Source organism: Athene cunicularia (assembly GCF_003259725.1).
Source record: "Athene cunicularia isolate RWA chromosome 2 unlocalized genomic scaffold, athCun1 chr2_part1, whole genome shotgun sequence".
NCBI lineage: Eukaryota > Metazoa > Chordata > Aves > Strigiformes > Strigidae > Athene > Athene cunicularia.
Genome location: NW_020799095.1, coordinates 94,013,961 through 94,033,088, shown reverse-complemented (window position 1 = coordinate 94,033,088; position 19,128 = coordinate 94,013,961). Strand labels below are relative to the sequence as shown.

General features: G+C 38.5%; 1 protein-coding gene across 1 annotated transcript in view; it reads right to left on the bottom strand.

The window, feature by feature from the left end:
• TMX3 (thioredoxin related transmembrane protein 3) overlaps positions 1-3,814 on the bottom strand; it is a 42,168-nt gene extending 38,354 nt beyond the window's left edge. The window contains exon 1 of the mRNA XM_026841423.1: positions 3,757-3,814. Within this exon, the coding sequence (XP_026697224.1) occupies positions 3,757-3,814 (58 nt within the window). The remainder of the gene's footprint in view (positions 1-3,756) is intronic.
• Positions 3,815-19,128: the final 15,314 nt, after the last annotated feature.

Here is a 19,128-nt window from a genome sequence, read left to right as displayed (position 1 = left end):
TTTTTTTTTTTTTTTTTTTTTTTTTTTTTCCTAAGAAAAGTTTACAGGCACTCTGTAAATTGTTTTTTTTTGCAACACTTACAATTGCACTTCAGTTGAGCAGTCATTTTCGTATCTGACCTTCTGTTATGCTTAGTGCAGTGATTCGCTGTATGTTGCAATAATGATCTGATACAGTTTGAAACTCCAAAAGAATAAGTCATGCAAAAGAAATGTATGAAACTCTAGGGAGCTGTCCTGTGCAAGATTTGTATTTAGCTTTGTTATACTTTAATTTTCACTCTTCTACTGGCTGCCAGAAAACTTGCCCATCACTCTAACTGCAGGAAGCAGAGCAGACTCACGGTGGTTTTGGCAGATCCAGAGGAAATGTAAAGAGTTATTCATCAGTATTTTCTCCCCAACTTACCTACATCCTTTTCTAGCAAAAATATTCAGCATATAGGAGGGAAGAACGAGAAAAAACATGAAAATATGCTTTAAATTAATGTCAGTTAACATAGCTGGCTCTGTAATTTAAGGCAAAACAGATCAGTAATAGTGTGTTCAGAAAAATTTAGAAGTATTCCTGGTGTGCAGCAGATGCTACCTAGCAAATAGGAACCTGCGGGAGAGCTGAGCACGCACACGACCAATGCGATCAAGCAATGCCCGTTTATTACAACTAAGAAAGCCCTTTTATAATGTTCTCCCACACACGTGAGTAACATGCAGTACAAGTCCTCAAGACTGGACAGTTAACTCAGCCCGCGCTTTAAACCTTCTTATGATTGGATAAAAAGTGCCACATCAGCCTTGCCAGGCTTCCTGCCTTGTGGAACTTCCTCTTCCGTCCCAACCCCTTCCAGGGGTTGTTTGTCTCATCGAGTTTCTCCCCCCTCAATCAGGGTCACATCCTTATCACATTCTTGCTTGGCTGAGGCTCTTATCAGTCTTGTTCTCACACAGGATTGCTCACATGTCCATTCTCTTGCAGAAAGCCCTCTAGAATCCCAACAGGAACCTTCTCCTTTGAGTGAAGAGACAGGCAAAAAGTTGAAATGATTACACAGACAAAGTTATTAGTGAATTCTTAAGGACCTGATTCAGATTCAGAGTAATTAAAACACAGATTACTTGTATATCTTGGTGATTTTTAGACCCGGCCTAGAAAACTGAATGCCTGTATTTGCAAGTTCTGCTTTTCTTAAACAGAGAAAGATGGTTGCAGCCAAAGCAATAATGCTTCTGGAATTTAAATCAACTCATTTGGCAAAAAGTTACTCTTTAACTTGATGGAACTGTGCAGAATCCAGGATTTGAGAGGAAGCTTCTGTAATTGTCACTCACTGGTTTAACCCCAGCAAGCAACTAACCACAAGGCTACTCACTCACTCCTTCCCAGTGGGATGAGGAAGAGAACTGGAAAAAATGTAAAACTCATGGGTTTAGATAAGAATAGTTTAATGACTAAAATAAAATACAATAATAACAACAACCATAATAAAATAGAGTAATAATAGTAATAAATATATTTTTAAAAATAAAACCCAAGAAAAGACAAGTGATACACAATGCAGTTGCTCACCACCCGCTAACCAATACCCAAGCAGCAATCTCCCCCAGCCAGCTCCCCTTACTTTATATATTGAGTGTGACATCCTATGGTATGGAATATTCCTTTGGCTAGTTTGAGTCAGCTGTCCTGGCCATGCTCTCTCCCAGCTTCTTGTGCACCTCCTCACTGTTACAGAATCACAGAATCACTCAGATTGAAAAAGACCCTTGGGATCATCAAGTCCGACCATCAGTCCTACTCTATGAAGTTCCTCCCTACACCGTATCCCCCAACATCTCATCCAAACAACCCTTAAATACATCCAGGGATGGTGACTCCACCACCTCCCTGGGCAGCCTATTCCACTGTCTGACCACTCTTCCTGTGAAAATTTTTTTCCTAATGTCCAGTTTAAACCTCCCCTGTTGCAGTTTAAAGCCATTCCCTTTTGTCCTGTCACTAATCACCTGTGAGAAGAGACCAGCACCAACCTCTCTACAATGTCCTTTCAGGTAGTTGTAGAGTGATGAGGTCTCCGCTCAGCCATCTCCTCCTCAGACTGAACAGTCCCAGCTCCCTCAATAGGATTTGTTCTCCAGGCCCTTCACCAGCTTCGTTGCCCTCTGCACTCGCTCCAGCACCTCGAGATCTCTCTTGTATTGAGCTGCCCCAAACTGGACCCAATACTCCAGGTGTGGCCTCACCAGTGCAGAGTACAGGGGGACTGTCACCTCCCTACTTCTGCTGGTCACACTATTTCTAATACAAGCCAGGATGCCGTTGGCTTTCTTGCCCTCCTGGGCACACTGCTGGCTCATGTTCAGCTGCTTGTCAATGAGAATCCCCAGATCCTTCTCTCCCAGACAGCTCCAGCCACACCTCCCCAAGCCTGTAGCCATGCAGGGTGTCGTTGTGGCCCAAGTGCAGGACCTGGCACTTGGCCTTGTTGAAGCTCATCCCATTAACATTGGCTCACTGATCCAATCTATCCAAGTCTCTCTGTAGAGCCTCCCTATCTTCATGTCATCGACACTCCCGCTTAACTTGGTGTCATATGCGAATTTACTGATGGTACTGTCAGAGCATGGGAAACTGAAAAATCCTTAGGATAAGCACTACTTAGCAACAACTAAAACAAAATTTGTACCAATGTTATTCTCATACTAAATCCAAAATACAGCACTGTACCAGCTACTGTGAAGAAAACTAACTATCCCAGCCAAAACCAGGACACTCACTTAATAAGGGAATGGCTCCCAATATTATGGAGTGAATGACTTGCATGTCTCATATGCTCTGAACCCTCACCGGATGTGAAGTTAGACTAAAATACGCTTTTCCATTAGGTCTTGTCGGATTTAAAAAAAATAAAACAAACAAACAAACAAAAAAAAGTTTAATTCCTCCTTAGCACTAGTAAGTAGAGTTATCTTTCCCATTTCAGACTTTTCAGTTACGTCAGTAACATAATAGAGTTACTAAAACAGTTTCCTTGCTGGTAAACAATGTTACATAGCTCTTCTCCATCATCCCGATGGCTACCTGACTGTGTAAGCAATGACACTTGCATGTCAAAAAATTGCAGATCTGGAGGTGAAGCTGGAGCCATTCTCTGAGTGCCAGAAGTCATCATCTTCCATACTTCACCTTAATGGAAGTCTCAATTTTCATACCAAATAAGCACAGACTCTACCTGCACCACATTTATTACTATTGAGGTTCCAGACTCTTGAAGCTGCAGGGTCTTGGAGAAGATCCAGTTGTTAAGGGATGTTAGAAGTGGCCATCACCTCCATCAGCTCCAGGCACAGAGGTTGCTCCTGCCTGGCCACTGGAGCCCAGTCCAGTGTGCCCAGACAGACAAGGATCTCAATCCCAGGCTGATGGATATGGCTGCTGCTTTCCTGTTCTCTTGTTCAAGCAGGAGCAAAGTTGAATGTATATCCCAGAGACACAGATGCACAAAGGACACTGACGTGGCTGGCTAGACAGTCACAAGCAAGCTGCTGCTTTCAACATTACCTACATACAGGACTCCCGTAAAACATAAGTATAGATGAGCAAGTCTCCTTCCTCCTCTTTGGCTGATAGAGATAGGAGTTCATTAGCGAAAGCACACACTACTCTAGATTCAGAAGTACATGTACAGTCATAAATCCCTTAAGTATCAGCGCAGTTCCTCTTTCCAATACCATTGTTTGGACCCCAGGTCCTCTTACCTGCTCCACAGGTCTCATATTCGCTGGGTGGTCCATCTCTGTGCTCACTAGCAAACATGCATGCACTCACAGAGGCATCTCACAGGCGCCCCACACTCGTAGGCCCCCCCTGAATACCAGCACAGACCCTGTGTCCGAACCTGTTGGGATTCAGGAGGGCTTTCTGCGAGAGAATGGACGTGTGAGCAATCCTGTGTGAGAACAAGACTGATAAGAGCCTCAGCCTGAGCAAGAAAGTGATAAGGATGTGACCCTGAATGAGGGGGGAGAAACAACGAGACAAACAACCCCCGGAAGGGGTTGGGACGGAAGAGGAAGTTACCCAAGGCAGGAAGCCTGGCAAGGCTGATGTGGCACTTTTTATCCAATCATAAGAAGGTTTAAAGCGCGGGCTGAGTTAACTGTCCAGTCTTGAGGACTTGTACTGCATGTTACTCAACTGTGCGGGAGAACATTATAAAAGGGCTTTCCTAGTTGTAATAAACGGGCACTGCTTGATCGCACTGGTTGTGTGTGTGCTCAGCTCTCCCACACAAACCCAGGCCCTCCTACACACCATCTGGTCTGGCTTGAAGTTTGCTAGTGAATTATTACACAGGCACACTCCCACATACACCAGGTTTAGGGAAGTTGCAGACTGTTACTGAGCCTACCACTCACTCTGATGCGCCCAGTCCCTCCAGCAGCTGCACCTAGGGCACCCATGAGTCCCATCCCAGTGACTGAAGACCCCCATTCCCTCCAGCTGCTGACACCACAGGCCGAGGGTGCCTGTGCCCTTAGTCTGACTCCAGTTGCTGGCTGGCCCTGTCTGCACTCACTGGTCCTTCCAGAGCTGTCACACCAGACACAAAGTCTGTGGCACCATAAAGATGGTCCCAACAGGTATGGCCCCCCTCCAGATACTGCTGCTAAGACCCTTGCCTGCTCCAGTAGCTGGCAATAAACCCACTGACACCTATCCTGTCGCTGTCTCCTAGCCCTTACAGCACTCACACATGAGATAGGGAATGAGATTCCACACAAAGATAGTTAAGAAATGATTTAATGAAAGGATAGGACAGGCTGCAGTGATCAGGCAAGGGGCTTGGTCAGACGGTTGCATTGTTCAGTCCTGTTTTACATGTGACTGGTCCCTTTTATAGCTCTTTCTGTCTATTTCTCACTTTGTTCCTCCCCAGTCCTTTTCCCCTAAACATTACTTCAGAAGTTTTGTATGGTGCTACAGGCTGCTATCAAATATCCCAAAAGCTTATGTTCCTCTTGCTTCCTACTTCTTACCAGTTACAAGTTTCAGGCTGACCCTTTCCAAAGCTGTTCCTGGAATTTCTTGATGGCCCATCAGTTAGCAACTGGAGGGTTCTTGTCCTTGGCATTGTCTCTGTTATCCCTTGTTTGTGACCAGGTTTTTGTCACTGTGGGCTCTTGTTTATAGTTTCCCCCTTTATTCGTTATTGAGTAAGGAATAATCAATGCATTGAATAGGTCCTTGATCAGATTATGACCTTAATGAAACAGGTGCTTTCCCTTTCCACATGCCCTTACATCAGCCAATTTCTCATCATCTTTGATGCTGCACAGCCTGTTAACCTCCTCCTACAGCTCCTTTGCTTGGTGACAAGATGAGCATGCAGGCAAAGAGCCCATCTGCCCCTGCCCCAGCCTCAGAAGAGGCCTCAGGCACACCTGCAGCCACATCCCTGCAGAGCAGCAGCTCCTTCGGGAGCTCACTCTGGGTTGAGGTCTCTGCTCTGTGGGGCTAGTTCCTCCAGTGGAGGTTGAGGACTGTGCCCTATGGGACATCACCACCACTGCTGAGCACAATGATGCTCTCTTGGCAGAGCATCTGTCCCTTTCCGCGCACCCTTCTGTGCCAACTGCTGCATCTGTTGACTGCATCCATCGGCAGTGCCCTGTGGCTGAGAGTGCCCCTCACCAGTCACACCAGCATGGATCTCTAACTGCTGATAATGAGGTCATGAAGCAAATAAACTGGGTTTGGTGCACTGCAGAGTACATAAAGATTCCAGTCGTGGCCCAGGGACAAATCAGGTAGGTAGAGAGGGTTACCATGACTAGTGCCATCAAGGGACTAAGAATTCCTTCTGGGCTAAATTATGTTCTAGCCAGCTCACACATGGTAATAGACTAACAAGCAGGTAAGTGTTGAGATGCAGCCTTTACAGAAGAGGAGTGCTCTGTCTGGACATGCTGCAGACCATCCTTGTTTATTTATTTTTTGGACCTCCATATAACAATTCCATTAATCAAAACACAGCTGCTGTAAAATAAAGTTTATGTGTTTACCCAATTCTTTAGATTTCAGATTTTCAAGTTTCTTGCTTCCTCCCATGCCTTGTTCCTATATAAGTAACAATATGTAGATTATATAAAGCAAAATTCTCAGAAGATCTTAGAGCATTTTCCTGTTTTGGAAATGGGGAAACAGACACAAAAAATGAGGTGTCTATGCACTACAGCTTTAAGAGATAGCCCAGAGTCCCTTAATAAAACCATGTCAAAATCCAAAACTAGCACCTGGAGTGCAAAATCACTAATTCTAGCAAGTAGCCGTTCAGCGACATGTTTGGGAACTATACTGCACTGGTCAAGGCAAGGTAAGTGCAAATGAACCAGGGTGTCTTACATGAAAGGGAGACATACAAAAATGGTCTTTTCTCCTGTTATAACTATACTGCCTTGAAAATAGTCACAGCATACGTTTAGAAATACTTAACTTTTATCTCAAAACTAATGACAAATACATTTGAAGTATGAAGATTACACTTTCTAGTTTGAGATACTGCATTTTGCTATGTATTACTTCATTCATATTGGACTTACTCTGTAACATGGACATATTGCTTGTGAAGAGTCCAGCTAATAATAAATGTTATTTTATATAATTTTCACCTGAAGAAATCACTTATGCCTGTGTAATCAAGTACACAGCTTTAGCAGCTAAGTAGCCAGTTGAATTTTCTAATTATTCAATTGTTAAATATTGTATTTGTTATAGGGCAAATAATGAGATGCTAATAGTTTTCATTTTTAATTAATTTACCTAAAATATAATTTTACCAATTTTGAATTTGTGCCCAATTAATTTTCATAATTAGTCATCATTAATCAAATCTACATAAATATCACAGCTATTGATATAAAACATTATAAACAAGCATTTGTATTAGAACTTGGATTTTAATTTTATTTGATCCTATGAGCCAAAGCAGTCAGTTACTGTTCACAGTTAACTGAATGTTCAGAATGGAGACTAGAAACTGCATAGATATGATTTTCCAGTTATGTAAAAAATAAATGGACTGAAATATTTTGAAGGAAACAATTGTAAACAAAAGCAAAGAAAGAAAAAAATTCAAATTAATTTTATTTAAATAGTTTACTATGTTATTATCCTGATACTGTGTAAAACCTGATATTGCCCCTCACTAGGCCATATTTCATGTATGTGGAAAAGATATTGTCATTGAGACACTATGCAACATCTGAAGGAGGAATTTGGAAAAATGTAATTATAGTTGTTCTGTAGCTTCCTTATTCTTTAATTGACAACTCCACGGTTAAAATTTTCTGGGGTTAAAATAGAAAATTATTTTCCAGTTTCAGGATAAGGTGCCATATCAGATTAAATATGAGTAAAATAACTTCTTAATATTAATTTTAGTACCTCCAGGTCTCATTAACCACACAAGAATAATCCAATTTGGTTTAAGAAAGTTATGTGTCACTATGCATATGATGACCACTACCCTTCTTGAATTTGAATAGGTTAATTCGTTACTCTTGGTTTGCATGTGTCCATGTATCACCAAATACCTAAATACTTTCTCCTCCTAATGGAGGGGTTTTATAGACATACTGTAGCATGGGCTATAATGTGCTTGCATGGTGAAAAAGAAAGAAAAATAGATTAATTTTTGTGTAATTGTTATATTGTTTTAGACGAACATGCAAGCAAATTTTTATGTCTTTGCAATGATTCTGACTTTTTTTTTTTTTTTTTTTTTTTTTTTTTTTTTTTTTTTTTTACTAAGAGGGTAATTATTTCCCTGGGGTTTTTTCCTCGGTGAATAGTTTCAAAATTGTGAATAATAGCAAACATCTGCAGAGATCTATTTGTAGAGCCAACAGGATGCAAGTAGATTGTGGGGTGCTAATGTAATAGCTGTGATAAAAACCAGACACCATATTAAAGAAAACCAACCTCTTTGGCTGGTCACAACTTCTGTATTGTAACTCTCTGTATACTTCCCACCTAAGAAAATTTGTCTTATTTTGAGAAAGAGTCACTGCAGTGTGTTATACAGAACTTAAAGTGTGTAACATTCACATCTTTCACGCAGGACATCTTTCCATGGTTGCACAAGAGCTGAAGAGCTGAAGAGCATGACACCGGGGCTCTGAGACTGCCTAATGCCAAGGGAGAAACCGTCAGCTGCTGAGAGGGCTGGTGGCCTGGGAGGGCAGCGGGTGCTCCCCGTGGGGGTCTGTCAGGGCAGGGCCTGGCATCTGGGTCCTGTCCCAGCCCTCAGCAGGGAGCAGGCAGTGAGGGTGCACTGGGGCAGCCCCAGCCCTGGGAACCGGGCACCTCCCTGGGCCCATGGGTACCGGTAGGGCAGGGCCATGGGTGCTGGAGACTGGCCCTGCTGGGGTGTCACTGGGGCAGGGGCTGATGACTGCAGAGTTCAAGTAGGACTGTTCTGTTTGAATAGAAGGATACAGCAGAACCCACAAAGGTCATTCTTGGTATTGTAAACATCCAAGTGAACAAAACGGTAATGTGAATTTTCTTTTAGAGCCAGACATTTTCTGTTACTAGACATGTAGTTCTGAGCTGTGATGACCTTTGTTCTGTCCTAGCTTTGTCATCTATCATTGTTCTGCAGTTAGAGGCTTAGAATTGATGTTTTTTCCATGGTTCAAATGTAAGATTTATATTTCTTTAAAGTAATCTGAAAGTATTAACATATTATCCATAATTTCTGGGGTTTGAGACACAATTACACAATTAAAAATTCAGCATTTGCCAGACAAGAGTTTCAATAACAATTAGATTTTTAGGATTCCAATCTCACATAATTGATGGAAATATAATTACAGAAGAATCTTCTAAATGCTGTCCCGAAATACAAAAAATTAAAACCGACACACTCATCTTGTCAGGAAAATACCTGCACGAGATACAGAATTAGATGGAGAATACAATATACATGAATAAAATATTACTGGTTTACATAACTGGTAGTGCACAAAACTAACACACAGCTGGACGCCAGGCTGAGGCCCCTAAGAAAAACTTTCTCAGACTAGTTTTTACATCCTGTGTAGAAAACAACCCTGTTGCCAGATGTTTTTTTGAATTTAGATCAGTGTTATCCTCTCTGGAATGATGGCCAGCATCTTTGTAATGAACATCTTAACTGATGCCTTAGCTTTCCAGCATCCCACTGATTTTCACAGAACTCAATGTCCTCCTTTCAGGCTTTGAAGCTGTGAAAGAAAGTAATGTTTTGTTGGCTTGTGAACCAGTCTGTCAACATCTCAGGACTGTGAATTACAGCATGCTTACTACAGTTTGCTTGGATTGGCAGAAACTGGTTGTACACATGTCAGCATCCTGTGATTATTAGCAGCAGCAGAAACTGGAAGAGCTAACATAATATGGAACTAAACAAGATATCTGGTAAAAGTATTTTTGAGGGTTGCTGTTACTCTGTTCTGATCTTCCATTCATGTGAGAAATTATTCTGTATTTATTGAACTGAAAACATTACATTCTGGTAGACAATCATACAATATTGTTTAAATTTATAAAACAAAATCTCGCAGATTTTTACTCATGCTCTTTATAATTTATTTGCTTCTTTTGGCACTGACTTTCTTATGTATCTAAGAATTGCGTTTCTGCACATTTTTTAAAGATTCTAATCTGACAGGGTCTAGGAGTTTGAATTCCATATCTGTCATTTACTTCCTGTGTGACATACATTGTATGCATTTGCTTCATCTGCAAAGACATAAAAAATATTTTCATAGCACTGTTGTGGAATCTAATGTTTGTAAAGCACACTTTAATTCCTTCCATTGAGAAGTCTCATGAGAGAAACTATACATATAATTAAAATCTCACTGTGGGAAGATTTACTTTGAGTTAAATAAGTTAATATTATTTATGATCCATAGATATTCCCTGCATTGTACGAATACTAATATGAAAAAAGGATTAAGGAGTTCTTATACACTCAAAAGGGAATGTGGGAGAAGTTGACACATTACATGAAATAAAGTTTTTGCAATTTCAGTTGTCCCTTTATCCCAGATATGAAATTTCTCCTGATATAATTGCTTATAAAGTATAGTTTAACTTTTTAAAATTCTTATTTGTAATAGCATCTGTCTCTATAAGAAAAATTTTATTGTTTAATGGAAGACCCACAACAAATCCAAATGCAAAGAAATGCTTTTCATCAAATTTTTTTCTCTGAAAATTCATATTGGTAATAAAACTGTTGATTTAAAAGTGTTGTCTTCAATTAACATTTCATGGGTGCAAGAAAGAGGGGGCCTTAGATTCTAAAAATGGCACTACATTGAAAATGTATATTTTTAGTGTTTCAGTCACTAATTTTGAATTTTGAGATGACCACATAAAAACACTTAAGTGCTATCATTTTAACCTTTCTAAAATGTTCCTCTATTTTTACATTTTATTGTTAGAAATGTCTGGATAATTATTGCTTTTTAGTCCAGTTTCTTATGGGACAGGAAAATGTTTTGCTAGCTGCACAATGGACACAGCATTCTTTCTTAGAAGCTGTAAACTCTCATCTTCTTCATTCGGACAGCTTTCACCATGAGCAGAGACTCTGTAGCAAGATACAACAGAAGGGTCCAAGGGGATTGTTTGTTGGACAATACATGTGACGACCAGCTAGAACTAGCAAGCTCCTAGGTTAGGTATTAATGTGCTTGCAACCCCTTTGGGGGCAGCTGAGTACTCATGGGCCAGACAAACTGTCAGCCGGCTGGGGAAAGGCCAGGCTCTTCCAAACAGGCTGACTTGCCCTGCTGCTGCTGCTGCTGCTGCCACTGAGTTGCTGTCTTCCAGTCCCTGGAGCTGGCAGGAGGGAAAGGTCTTGCAGTTTTTCATCAGTACTTTTCCCTTTGAGTTCTTGAGCTGTTTCTGCTTCAATGGTTGCACTTCCATCTGTTTTTACTTTCCTTATCTTGCCTAATTTTAGTTTGTCTGCTTTCTCACACCTAAACAAGAATTTTCTCAGTGAACTGGAGCCAAGATCAAGCAGAGGGGCCATACAAACTAGGGCTGTGTATCTCGGATGGCTGAATGCCACAGCAGAGGGTCACACAGCAATTAACAAGAGAAGTTACTGTGAGAAAAGTACTGGTACAGAAGCTAAGAAGGCAGTGAAACAAAAAAAACCCACAATCAGTCAGACCTGGGAAAAATGGTCAAAAGAGCATAGCAGAAATGGTTTAAGACACTGGATTCATTGTATGAGTACGATCTATTCAAAGTCTAGCTTTGAATTTCATGTCCCTGAATGCAGGTATGAAGTCATGGCCAAGTGTCAAGGTATGATAATGAAATAGAGCTATCAAAGACAATTACATCTTTTTAAATTCATATATGTAATTGAGTTAACTTCTGTAATACAGTTTTCATTTATACTGAACTGTTTTAAAACATCTGATATTGACTGAATTGGAAAAAATGCCATCATTAGGTGCCTTGTGTCATGGCCCCGAGGCACTGCCTGTCCCTGTCCACTCCCAATGCTCCCCCCATCCTGCCCACAGCCCAGCACCCATCGTGTCCCCTGCCCCAGCGATGCCCCAGCCAGGCTGGCCTCCAGCTCCCCACAGCCCTGCCCCGACTGGACATGGGCCACCAAACCCAGGCCCATGTCCTGGCCTCAGCCCGTCCCTGTAGCCCAGGAGGTGCCCCGTGCCCCTGGCTGGTGCTGCCCCAGTGCCCCCGGCTGCCTGCTCCTGGCTGGGACAGGGCCTTCCTGGCTGCCAGGCCCTGCCCTGCCGGGCCCATGGGGAGCCCCTGCTGCCATCCCGGCCCCCGTGGTGCCCTGACACCTTGCACAAAACTGTATTCAGAGAATATTAACAGTAGAAATCCCAACGCACAGGACTATACATCAAGGCACAGGATGTCCAGAAGAAATGTTACAGTCTCATAATGAACATATTAGTACTGATTCAAAGAGCAGGTGAAATTTAACCACAAGGGAGATAATATAGACCAGTTAATACTACTGCATTAGAATCATAGAATCATTCTGGTTGGAAAAGACCCTTGGGATCATCGAGTCCAACCGTCAGCCCTACTCTACAAAGTTCATCCCTACACCATATCCCCCAACATCTCATCTAAACAACCCTTAAACACATCCAGCATTGATGCTCAGGATATTATTTTCTTTTTTTTATGGTTCTGCTACTGAGATGCTTGTAAGCATGATAAAGTCAAACAGCTTCCCACCTAATTTCTCTGTGGGAAGATGAAAGTAATGGTATTTTTCCTTTTGTTGAAATCCTATTTGTAGAGATCTGGGGTTTTTTTGCTGAGATCTATGAACAAAGAAGTGAGGCCTACTATTTCATACTCATGCATGATACACCTCAGCCAAAATCTGCTGAAACCCTTTCCATAACTGTTGTGTTTTACAACGTGCAGGTTGAATTGAAATATTATTCAAATACCTCTATATTGTCCCAGTCTCATGGCAGATTCATGCTGGGTGAAATTTGGTGGAAAAGACTGTTCATCTTCACTCTTCAGTGTCTGCTCACAGTGTTCATTTCTGGAAACAAACTAGGCAAGTGTTCTGGCTTATTCATTATACATTATTTGATTTTTAAGCTTGTTTTGACAGCATAAATGCTTTATATGATCATACAGTGATGTTGAGTTTGTATACTATAGTCTCACAGTGCATAAGTTACACACTGTTTCACAGAACAGCAAAACATTGTTTGTTACTAATTTTTGATCCTGTAAACATCATTATGTATAAAGAATTTATGAAGTTACTTATTTACCAATATTTCCTTGGTACCTTTCATTTGAAACAGGTTATTCATAAACCCGAGTGCCTGTATCATTGTCTCAGCTTCACTAATCAACTCCAATCAGGACTCTCTTAACTAAACCATAAAAAGTGTTAATAAAACTAATATAGGAGCTGATTTAATCTTAGCCCATGCAGGAACCACATGGAGTCAAGTTGAAACAGAATATGTTTCTAATTGCCTGGAAACATGTATCCCTCCTGGAATGGAGAAAAAACCATCTGAAAACACTAATACATGTATATCCGATCTTCAAAAGGTGGCAGAACTGATCCTTTTCAAAACTTTGGAAATGATAGCACATGTGCTAAGAATTGTCCCAGAACAATTTGATGCTGAGTCAGTTATATTGGGAAGTTTAAAAATTTTCCATTTACAATATTTTTTCTTTGTATTTTGTCATGGTGACAAGAGCCATCAATTTAGTGTAACTAAAGCCAAGGTTTCTTTGTCGGAACTTGAATCTGTAGTTTCATACCTCATTAGATTTATAAACATTGACTTCTGCAGCACAATTATTGCTCCAGAATCAAGTATTTCCTAGGGAATGTTTGGTCACTATCAGAATGAACAAATAAAAATAAATAGATAGAAATATAATTATTTAAAATATTATATAAATAATATAAATACCAAAATATTATCAAAAATTCTAGTTGTTTCCATAACTCAATACAGTTGAGTTTTGCAACCCTGCAAATAATTTATATCATAGTATAAGTAGATTTTATTTAAGCAAAGATTTTCTTGATCACAGCACAATTTCATATAGGTAAGATAAATACTCTTTAAACTGCTTTATTAGCTGTTTTTATTAATATTCTCCATTTCTCCTGTTCTAGAATATTAATATTATTAGCAGAAATTTAAAAAAAAAAAAAAGAAAAAAAAAAAAGCTAACTGTACTTGTGTGCTCACAAGGAAAAAACAAAGTTACCAGAGCAACTTTAAACTTTAGTTGTAGTGTATTCCAGGAAACTCATACCGAAAGCCTGATTGTAACCTTATCCTGTTTAATATTAGATAACCTATACTCTTTCTTAGTTGTATTCTGTTGAGTTTTATCAACCTCAACTTGTTTGTGCATTTAGGTATGTCAGTATGGCTGTTGACACATCACAGATACATTAAGAGAGTTGTAAAATATATAAATGCATGAATATTGAGTAACAAAGGCAATATTTGCACAGGTGTTTAACATTTTGTATTAGAAACTTTTGAATTGTTGCAAAAAAAAGTGTCATTGTTTTGGGCAAGCTTTTCTAAGATACATTACGTCTCCCAAAGATCTTTCTGCTTTCATATATTTAGGTGATTGTGCATCTAAGAAGGCTTTGAGGCAACATTGAACAGGAAATCTAACTGGCAGAATACAGAATTGTTCAGTGTCATCAACCATTAAAAATATTATTGTTAGGTAAAGTAGGAGCAAGCTATCACCACTTCTTTGGTTCTGTATATTACCTACTTTTTTCAAGTGAAGAGAAGTAAGTTAAGACAAACAACATCAGTTCTACCTTTCAAGTTGCAGCTGTTGGCACTGGTTAACAGTGATTTCTTTGTAGCATAAACTATCACAAAATACCTTTTCTACTTTTTAGCCTCAATTAGAAGTTAAAAGATTCCTATTGATGTTCTTTTTGACTTCAGTTAAATCTAGTCTTCATCTGGCAAAAAAAATAGTTTTATCAAACATACTTCTGATGAAATATATGCTAGTAAACCATACTAGTACAATTAACTGTGTACTCAGCATTATATGAAAAAACATGGAATAAACTTTAGAAAAGGAAATTTTGTCATGTGTCTTCTTGGTTTCATCTAGAAATATAGCACAAGTCAGAGAGAACTAAGGGTAAGTATTTAGTGACTAGGAGAAGATTGGAAGTCATTTTCTATCCTCATGGAGAAATCTGGGGCTCTAGTGCAAGGCATTCAGACCAAATGCCTTAGGCAGTTCCACCTTTCTTGCCAGAAAGAATCTACAGCTGGCTGAATCTCCCCACAGCTGCCCAGGGACAGCCACAGCAGGAAATGCAGTAAAGCTAATACCAAAGCAGGTGTTCTCACTCAGCATGAAAATCAGATATCTACAGGATTATAATATGTTGAAAGCAGTTTTTCTAGTTTCTCTATCATTCTACTTGCTAATTAAATCTTGTTGAGCTATTTCCACATACTGCTCAGAATTCTCAGCTTTGAAAGATAGTAATCTTTTAGATGAGATGAAAGTGGTATTCTATCTTTAATGTGGAAATGGTATAACTTGGCCTTGGCAGCCACATGCCACCTGTGCACATAACTATACGTAATGTTGAAACTGAAAAATGAATAACTAAGGACTAACAGGTCAAATTGCAATTTAATTTAGATTTGTAAAACACAATTAATAAATTATTAGCCATATTTCAGATCTTGGTGCACATAAAGAACAGTTTAAAGCCAAAAGCATGTGACTAATTTTGAATAACCTGATGTCCTTTGTCTTCTTTTAGGATTTAGCATCCGCTGAAGCCAATAAGGAAGAAAAAGCTGATGTTAAAGATAAGGTGTTTTTCTTATTTCATGAGTGCTTTTTTGAGTACAAAAGCATATTAATATCAGGATTATGAATCTTTCTGGTTCATTTGAATTATCTCTGTCCTATATACTTGTATATTATCCTTTTATTTATACACACAACCTTCAGGAATGGTAATCAGTAGTAGGATTAATCTTCTATTTCAGTGGGTATCAGCTTGCCATCTAGTTTATCTGTTCATATGAATTAAAATAGTTTGTAGCCAGACTATAAAATTAATTTTAACTAAAATATATCTACAGTTATATGCATGAATGTGGGTTTTTTTCCTGCATTGGAGAGATAATTTGGTCACAAAATACGTAACAGAACACTGCACTTATTTGTGAATAAAGTCAAGGCTAAAACCACACATAATTTAAACTAACAAGTTAACTTCAGACTAACCTCAGTGAATTTGAATCAGCCACAGATATAAAAAATATGTAATGCCACTGCGTAGAAAATATGTGCATATGAGAAAAAGGAAAAGTAAATTGTCTATCTGTCTTTTTAAATCTGTTCTTTTAGTCATGGAACTATTGACAACTAGATAGCTCAAGTTTAGAGTTGCCAACAGATATATTTAGCCAAAGGGAAACAGAACTTTTAACACGTACCTTTATCAGCAGTAACTCTCACTGCCAGCTGAATAAAAGTAAGTATTGACAATTTAACTGAAAGTGGCATTGTTTATTTTTCTTAAGAAAAAGGTTATTATATCCATTATAATCTGAGAGCAGAATTGTAGCTGCTTTTCTAAATTCCATATGCATACAAAATTAACACTTGGAGTGTTTCTTGTTTTGCTTATTTGAGAAGTCAGATGATAATTTCCACTTCATTTGATGTTATCATCCCTTCACAATACTCTCTACATTTCAACTTGTCTACTTTATCTTAAAAAGATAAATACTTGCATAGTTTTGATTTGTAACCAATAAGTCATTCCTGTTGTCACTATATCTTGTTATTGTGGTAAATTAAATTGTTACAATACATCACATAACACATCAAAATATCAGACTGGTATAATGGTAATTTTTTGGTTTTAAAACTCCTTGTACTTTCTTACCACCTTTCTGTCTTTAATTGCTGTCTTGGATGGTGGGCAGAGAGAAGAAAAAGAAACAGTTGAGCACGAAGGTGCAATAGAATGGATATGAATGGATATGAATGGATATGAAATTTTTCTGTGTCTTCAGAGACATCACCAGCAAAATTCTGTAATATTTTTTATACAGATCCTTTGATCTTTGTAGATAAAAATTCTAGATATACAGATATGGTTACAGATCTCCTTTAACATTTTCATAAGACTATTGTAATGAATTTATTTCAACCTTTTTTCAATACTACATTACCTAGAAAATTTCAACTATACCTTAAATTTTTAACACTAGATGAAAGCATACTTGGTTAAGGCAATCAGTCAAAATGATGCTGATCCTAGCCAAACTGACAAGGGAAAAGCAGATCACCCATTCAGGGATTAGGCAGGCCTTAATTCTCAGTCCCTGTTTACAGAAGAGTCAAATTTACCAGGCACTAAAACATTTAAGACTTATCACTGTGACAGACTGATGGTAGCCACCATCCATCTAAATAAACAAATTTATCAGTAATCTAAGTATGCTTGAGTTACTAAATTAATTTATTGACGTTTTCTCTTTCTGATACCTGAATTTGCCTGCATATTTCTTCTCATTGCAAATCTGCATTTTTAAAGCATGTTTTTGATTTAGAGCATGTTTTGATTTATTATTTAGTGATAATTAAAGCTAAAATATGACGGGTGGAGAACAGAACTCCTTTTGTATTAGAAGGTGATCTCTCTCAACTCTAGCATTGATTTTCTTTAGGCAAGGAATGGAGTGGAGATTTAACAGAAAAAAAAAAGGAAAAGTCTCAACAAAGAAAACTTTCTGAGTGGATGATTGCTCTGTAAGACGAAAGTTTTTTTTTTTTTTAGGATACAAATAAAGATGCTGCTATAGGGGTGAAGGGATCCTTGTAGCTGTTCACATTATCTGTTTGAATTGCATTAATGAGCAAAGTTTCCACAGAACAATTTTTATTGTTTCCCTCTTGCTTTTCTGTCCTTTTCTTGTTCAGAAGGAATGTTAGCCATGAGTCTGGGTCAAGTTAAACAGTAAAGAATGTATTTCTTTGGTTTATCAGTGATAGGATCTTGGATATTTGGAAAGTTCATCCTTTAATTTCTGCTGGACATTCCTGTGCTTAAGTGTGATGGAAAGCCACTAAAAACAGAAAGAAAGAATTAGATTGAGCAGAATACATTAGTGAGAGGATATTCTGAAGCAGTACAAGACTGTGCTGAGCAGTTTGCTATTGAAAAAGGTGAAGTTAAAATGTTAAAAAGTGTTAAATTAGAGAGTAAATATTTTTAATGTATACACATCAGTCTGTAGTACTGTTAAAAATGACAAAGACACATAAATTCCTCACAAGCCCAGAATGCAGGTAATAAGCAGAGTCCTTTTCCATTTCAGTAAAAAAAGTCATATAACAACATGGCCATTAATAGTCTTATTAATATGGAAAATAAAGTTAAACTGGGCTCAGGATTTCCATTGATATGTTCCCATTGCACATAACCATTCAAAATAAAATTTAGTCAACTCAATAGTAATCTTAATAATTTCCTGGGAAATGCATGTACTTCTCAGTCTAACCCATTGCAGTCACTTTCATATGTGATAACTTTAGGGCTCTCAATAGTACATCTAGAATGGTTTAGCTTACCAAGGGATTCCTCATTACTGAGGGATCATATGGAAGAGTTTTTTTAAAAAAGATGTACTGCAAGAAGTGTGAGTTATCTTAGATGCAAGACATTTTCAACAATCTTGACCCTCAGCTGTATCATGCTGTATTCATGGGTATTCAACTTTTCAGACCATTGCTGAAAGATAAACTTTGAAATGTTAATGGATGCCAGATTATATGGAAGGCTCCCAATAAACTGTGCACAGTACTTTAATAAGAGGATTTATAAACTGTAATAAAGTCATGTCTTTAGATCAGCATCAACTCTATTTTACAACCAATTCTAGTACGTGGTATGGTACTTGTAACTTATTTGTAACATCCACAAATATTATTCCTGCTGTCATAACTGAAAAATGATTCGCACCACAACTTTAATTCAAGACATTTTCCTGACACTCTTCCCAGACCAATGCATTCTCTTTTTTTATGCTCTTCAGTATACTGTTGTAAGTATTTCGTGTATCTCTTTGTGGTACTGTCTTATGCTGTATATAATAGTCTTATGTGAGTAATAATGTTTGGTTTGAAACTGTGATTAATTTTTACGACAATAGCAGGTATGTTAACAACAACAGAGTAAAAGCTTGTGTGATTCCCATGTTTCTCATTAGGCTGCTGAGAAATTACTTATTAACTAAAATTGGTTATTGAATTATCTGAAACAATTACACTTTTGATCATGCTTTAGTGATGCAGAATAGCCTTAAGTAAACAAAACTGCAGAAAGATAAAAGTATTCTATTTTTGTAGGTATTATTTGTATGTGAAAAACAAACTAACAACATTACATTGATCCCATCTAAAAACCTAAAACCAGACTCATATTTGACTTTCTACATATAAGTGGGATCTGGGTTCTAATTTTGATTTAATCCTAGGTAAGGACAACCAGCCTA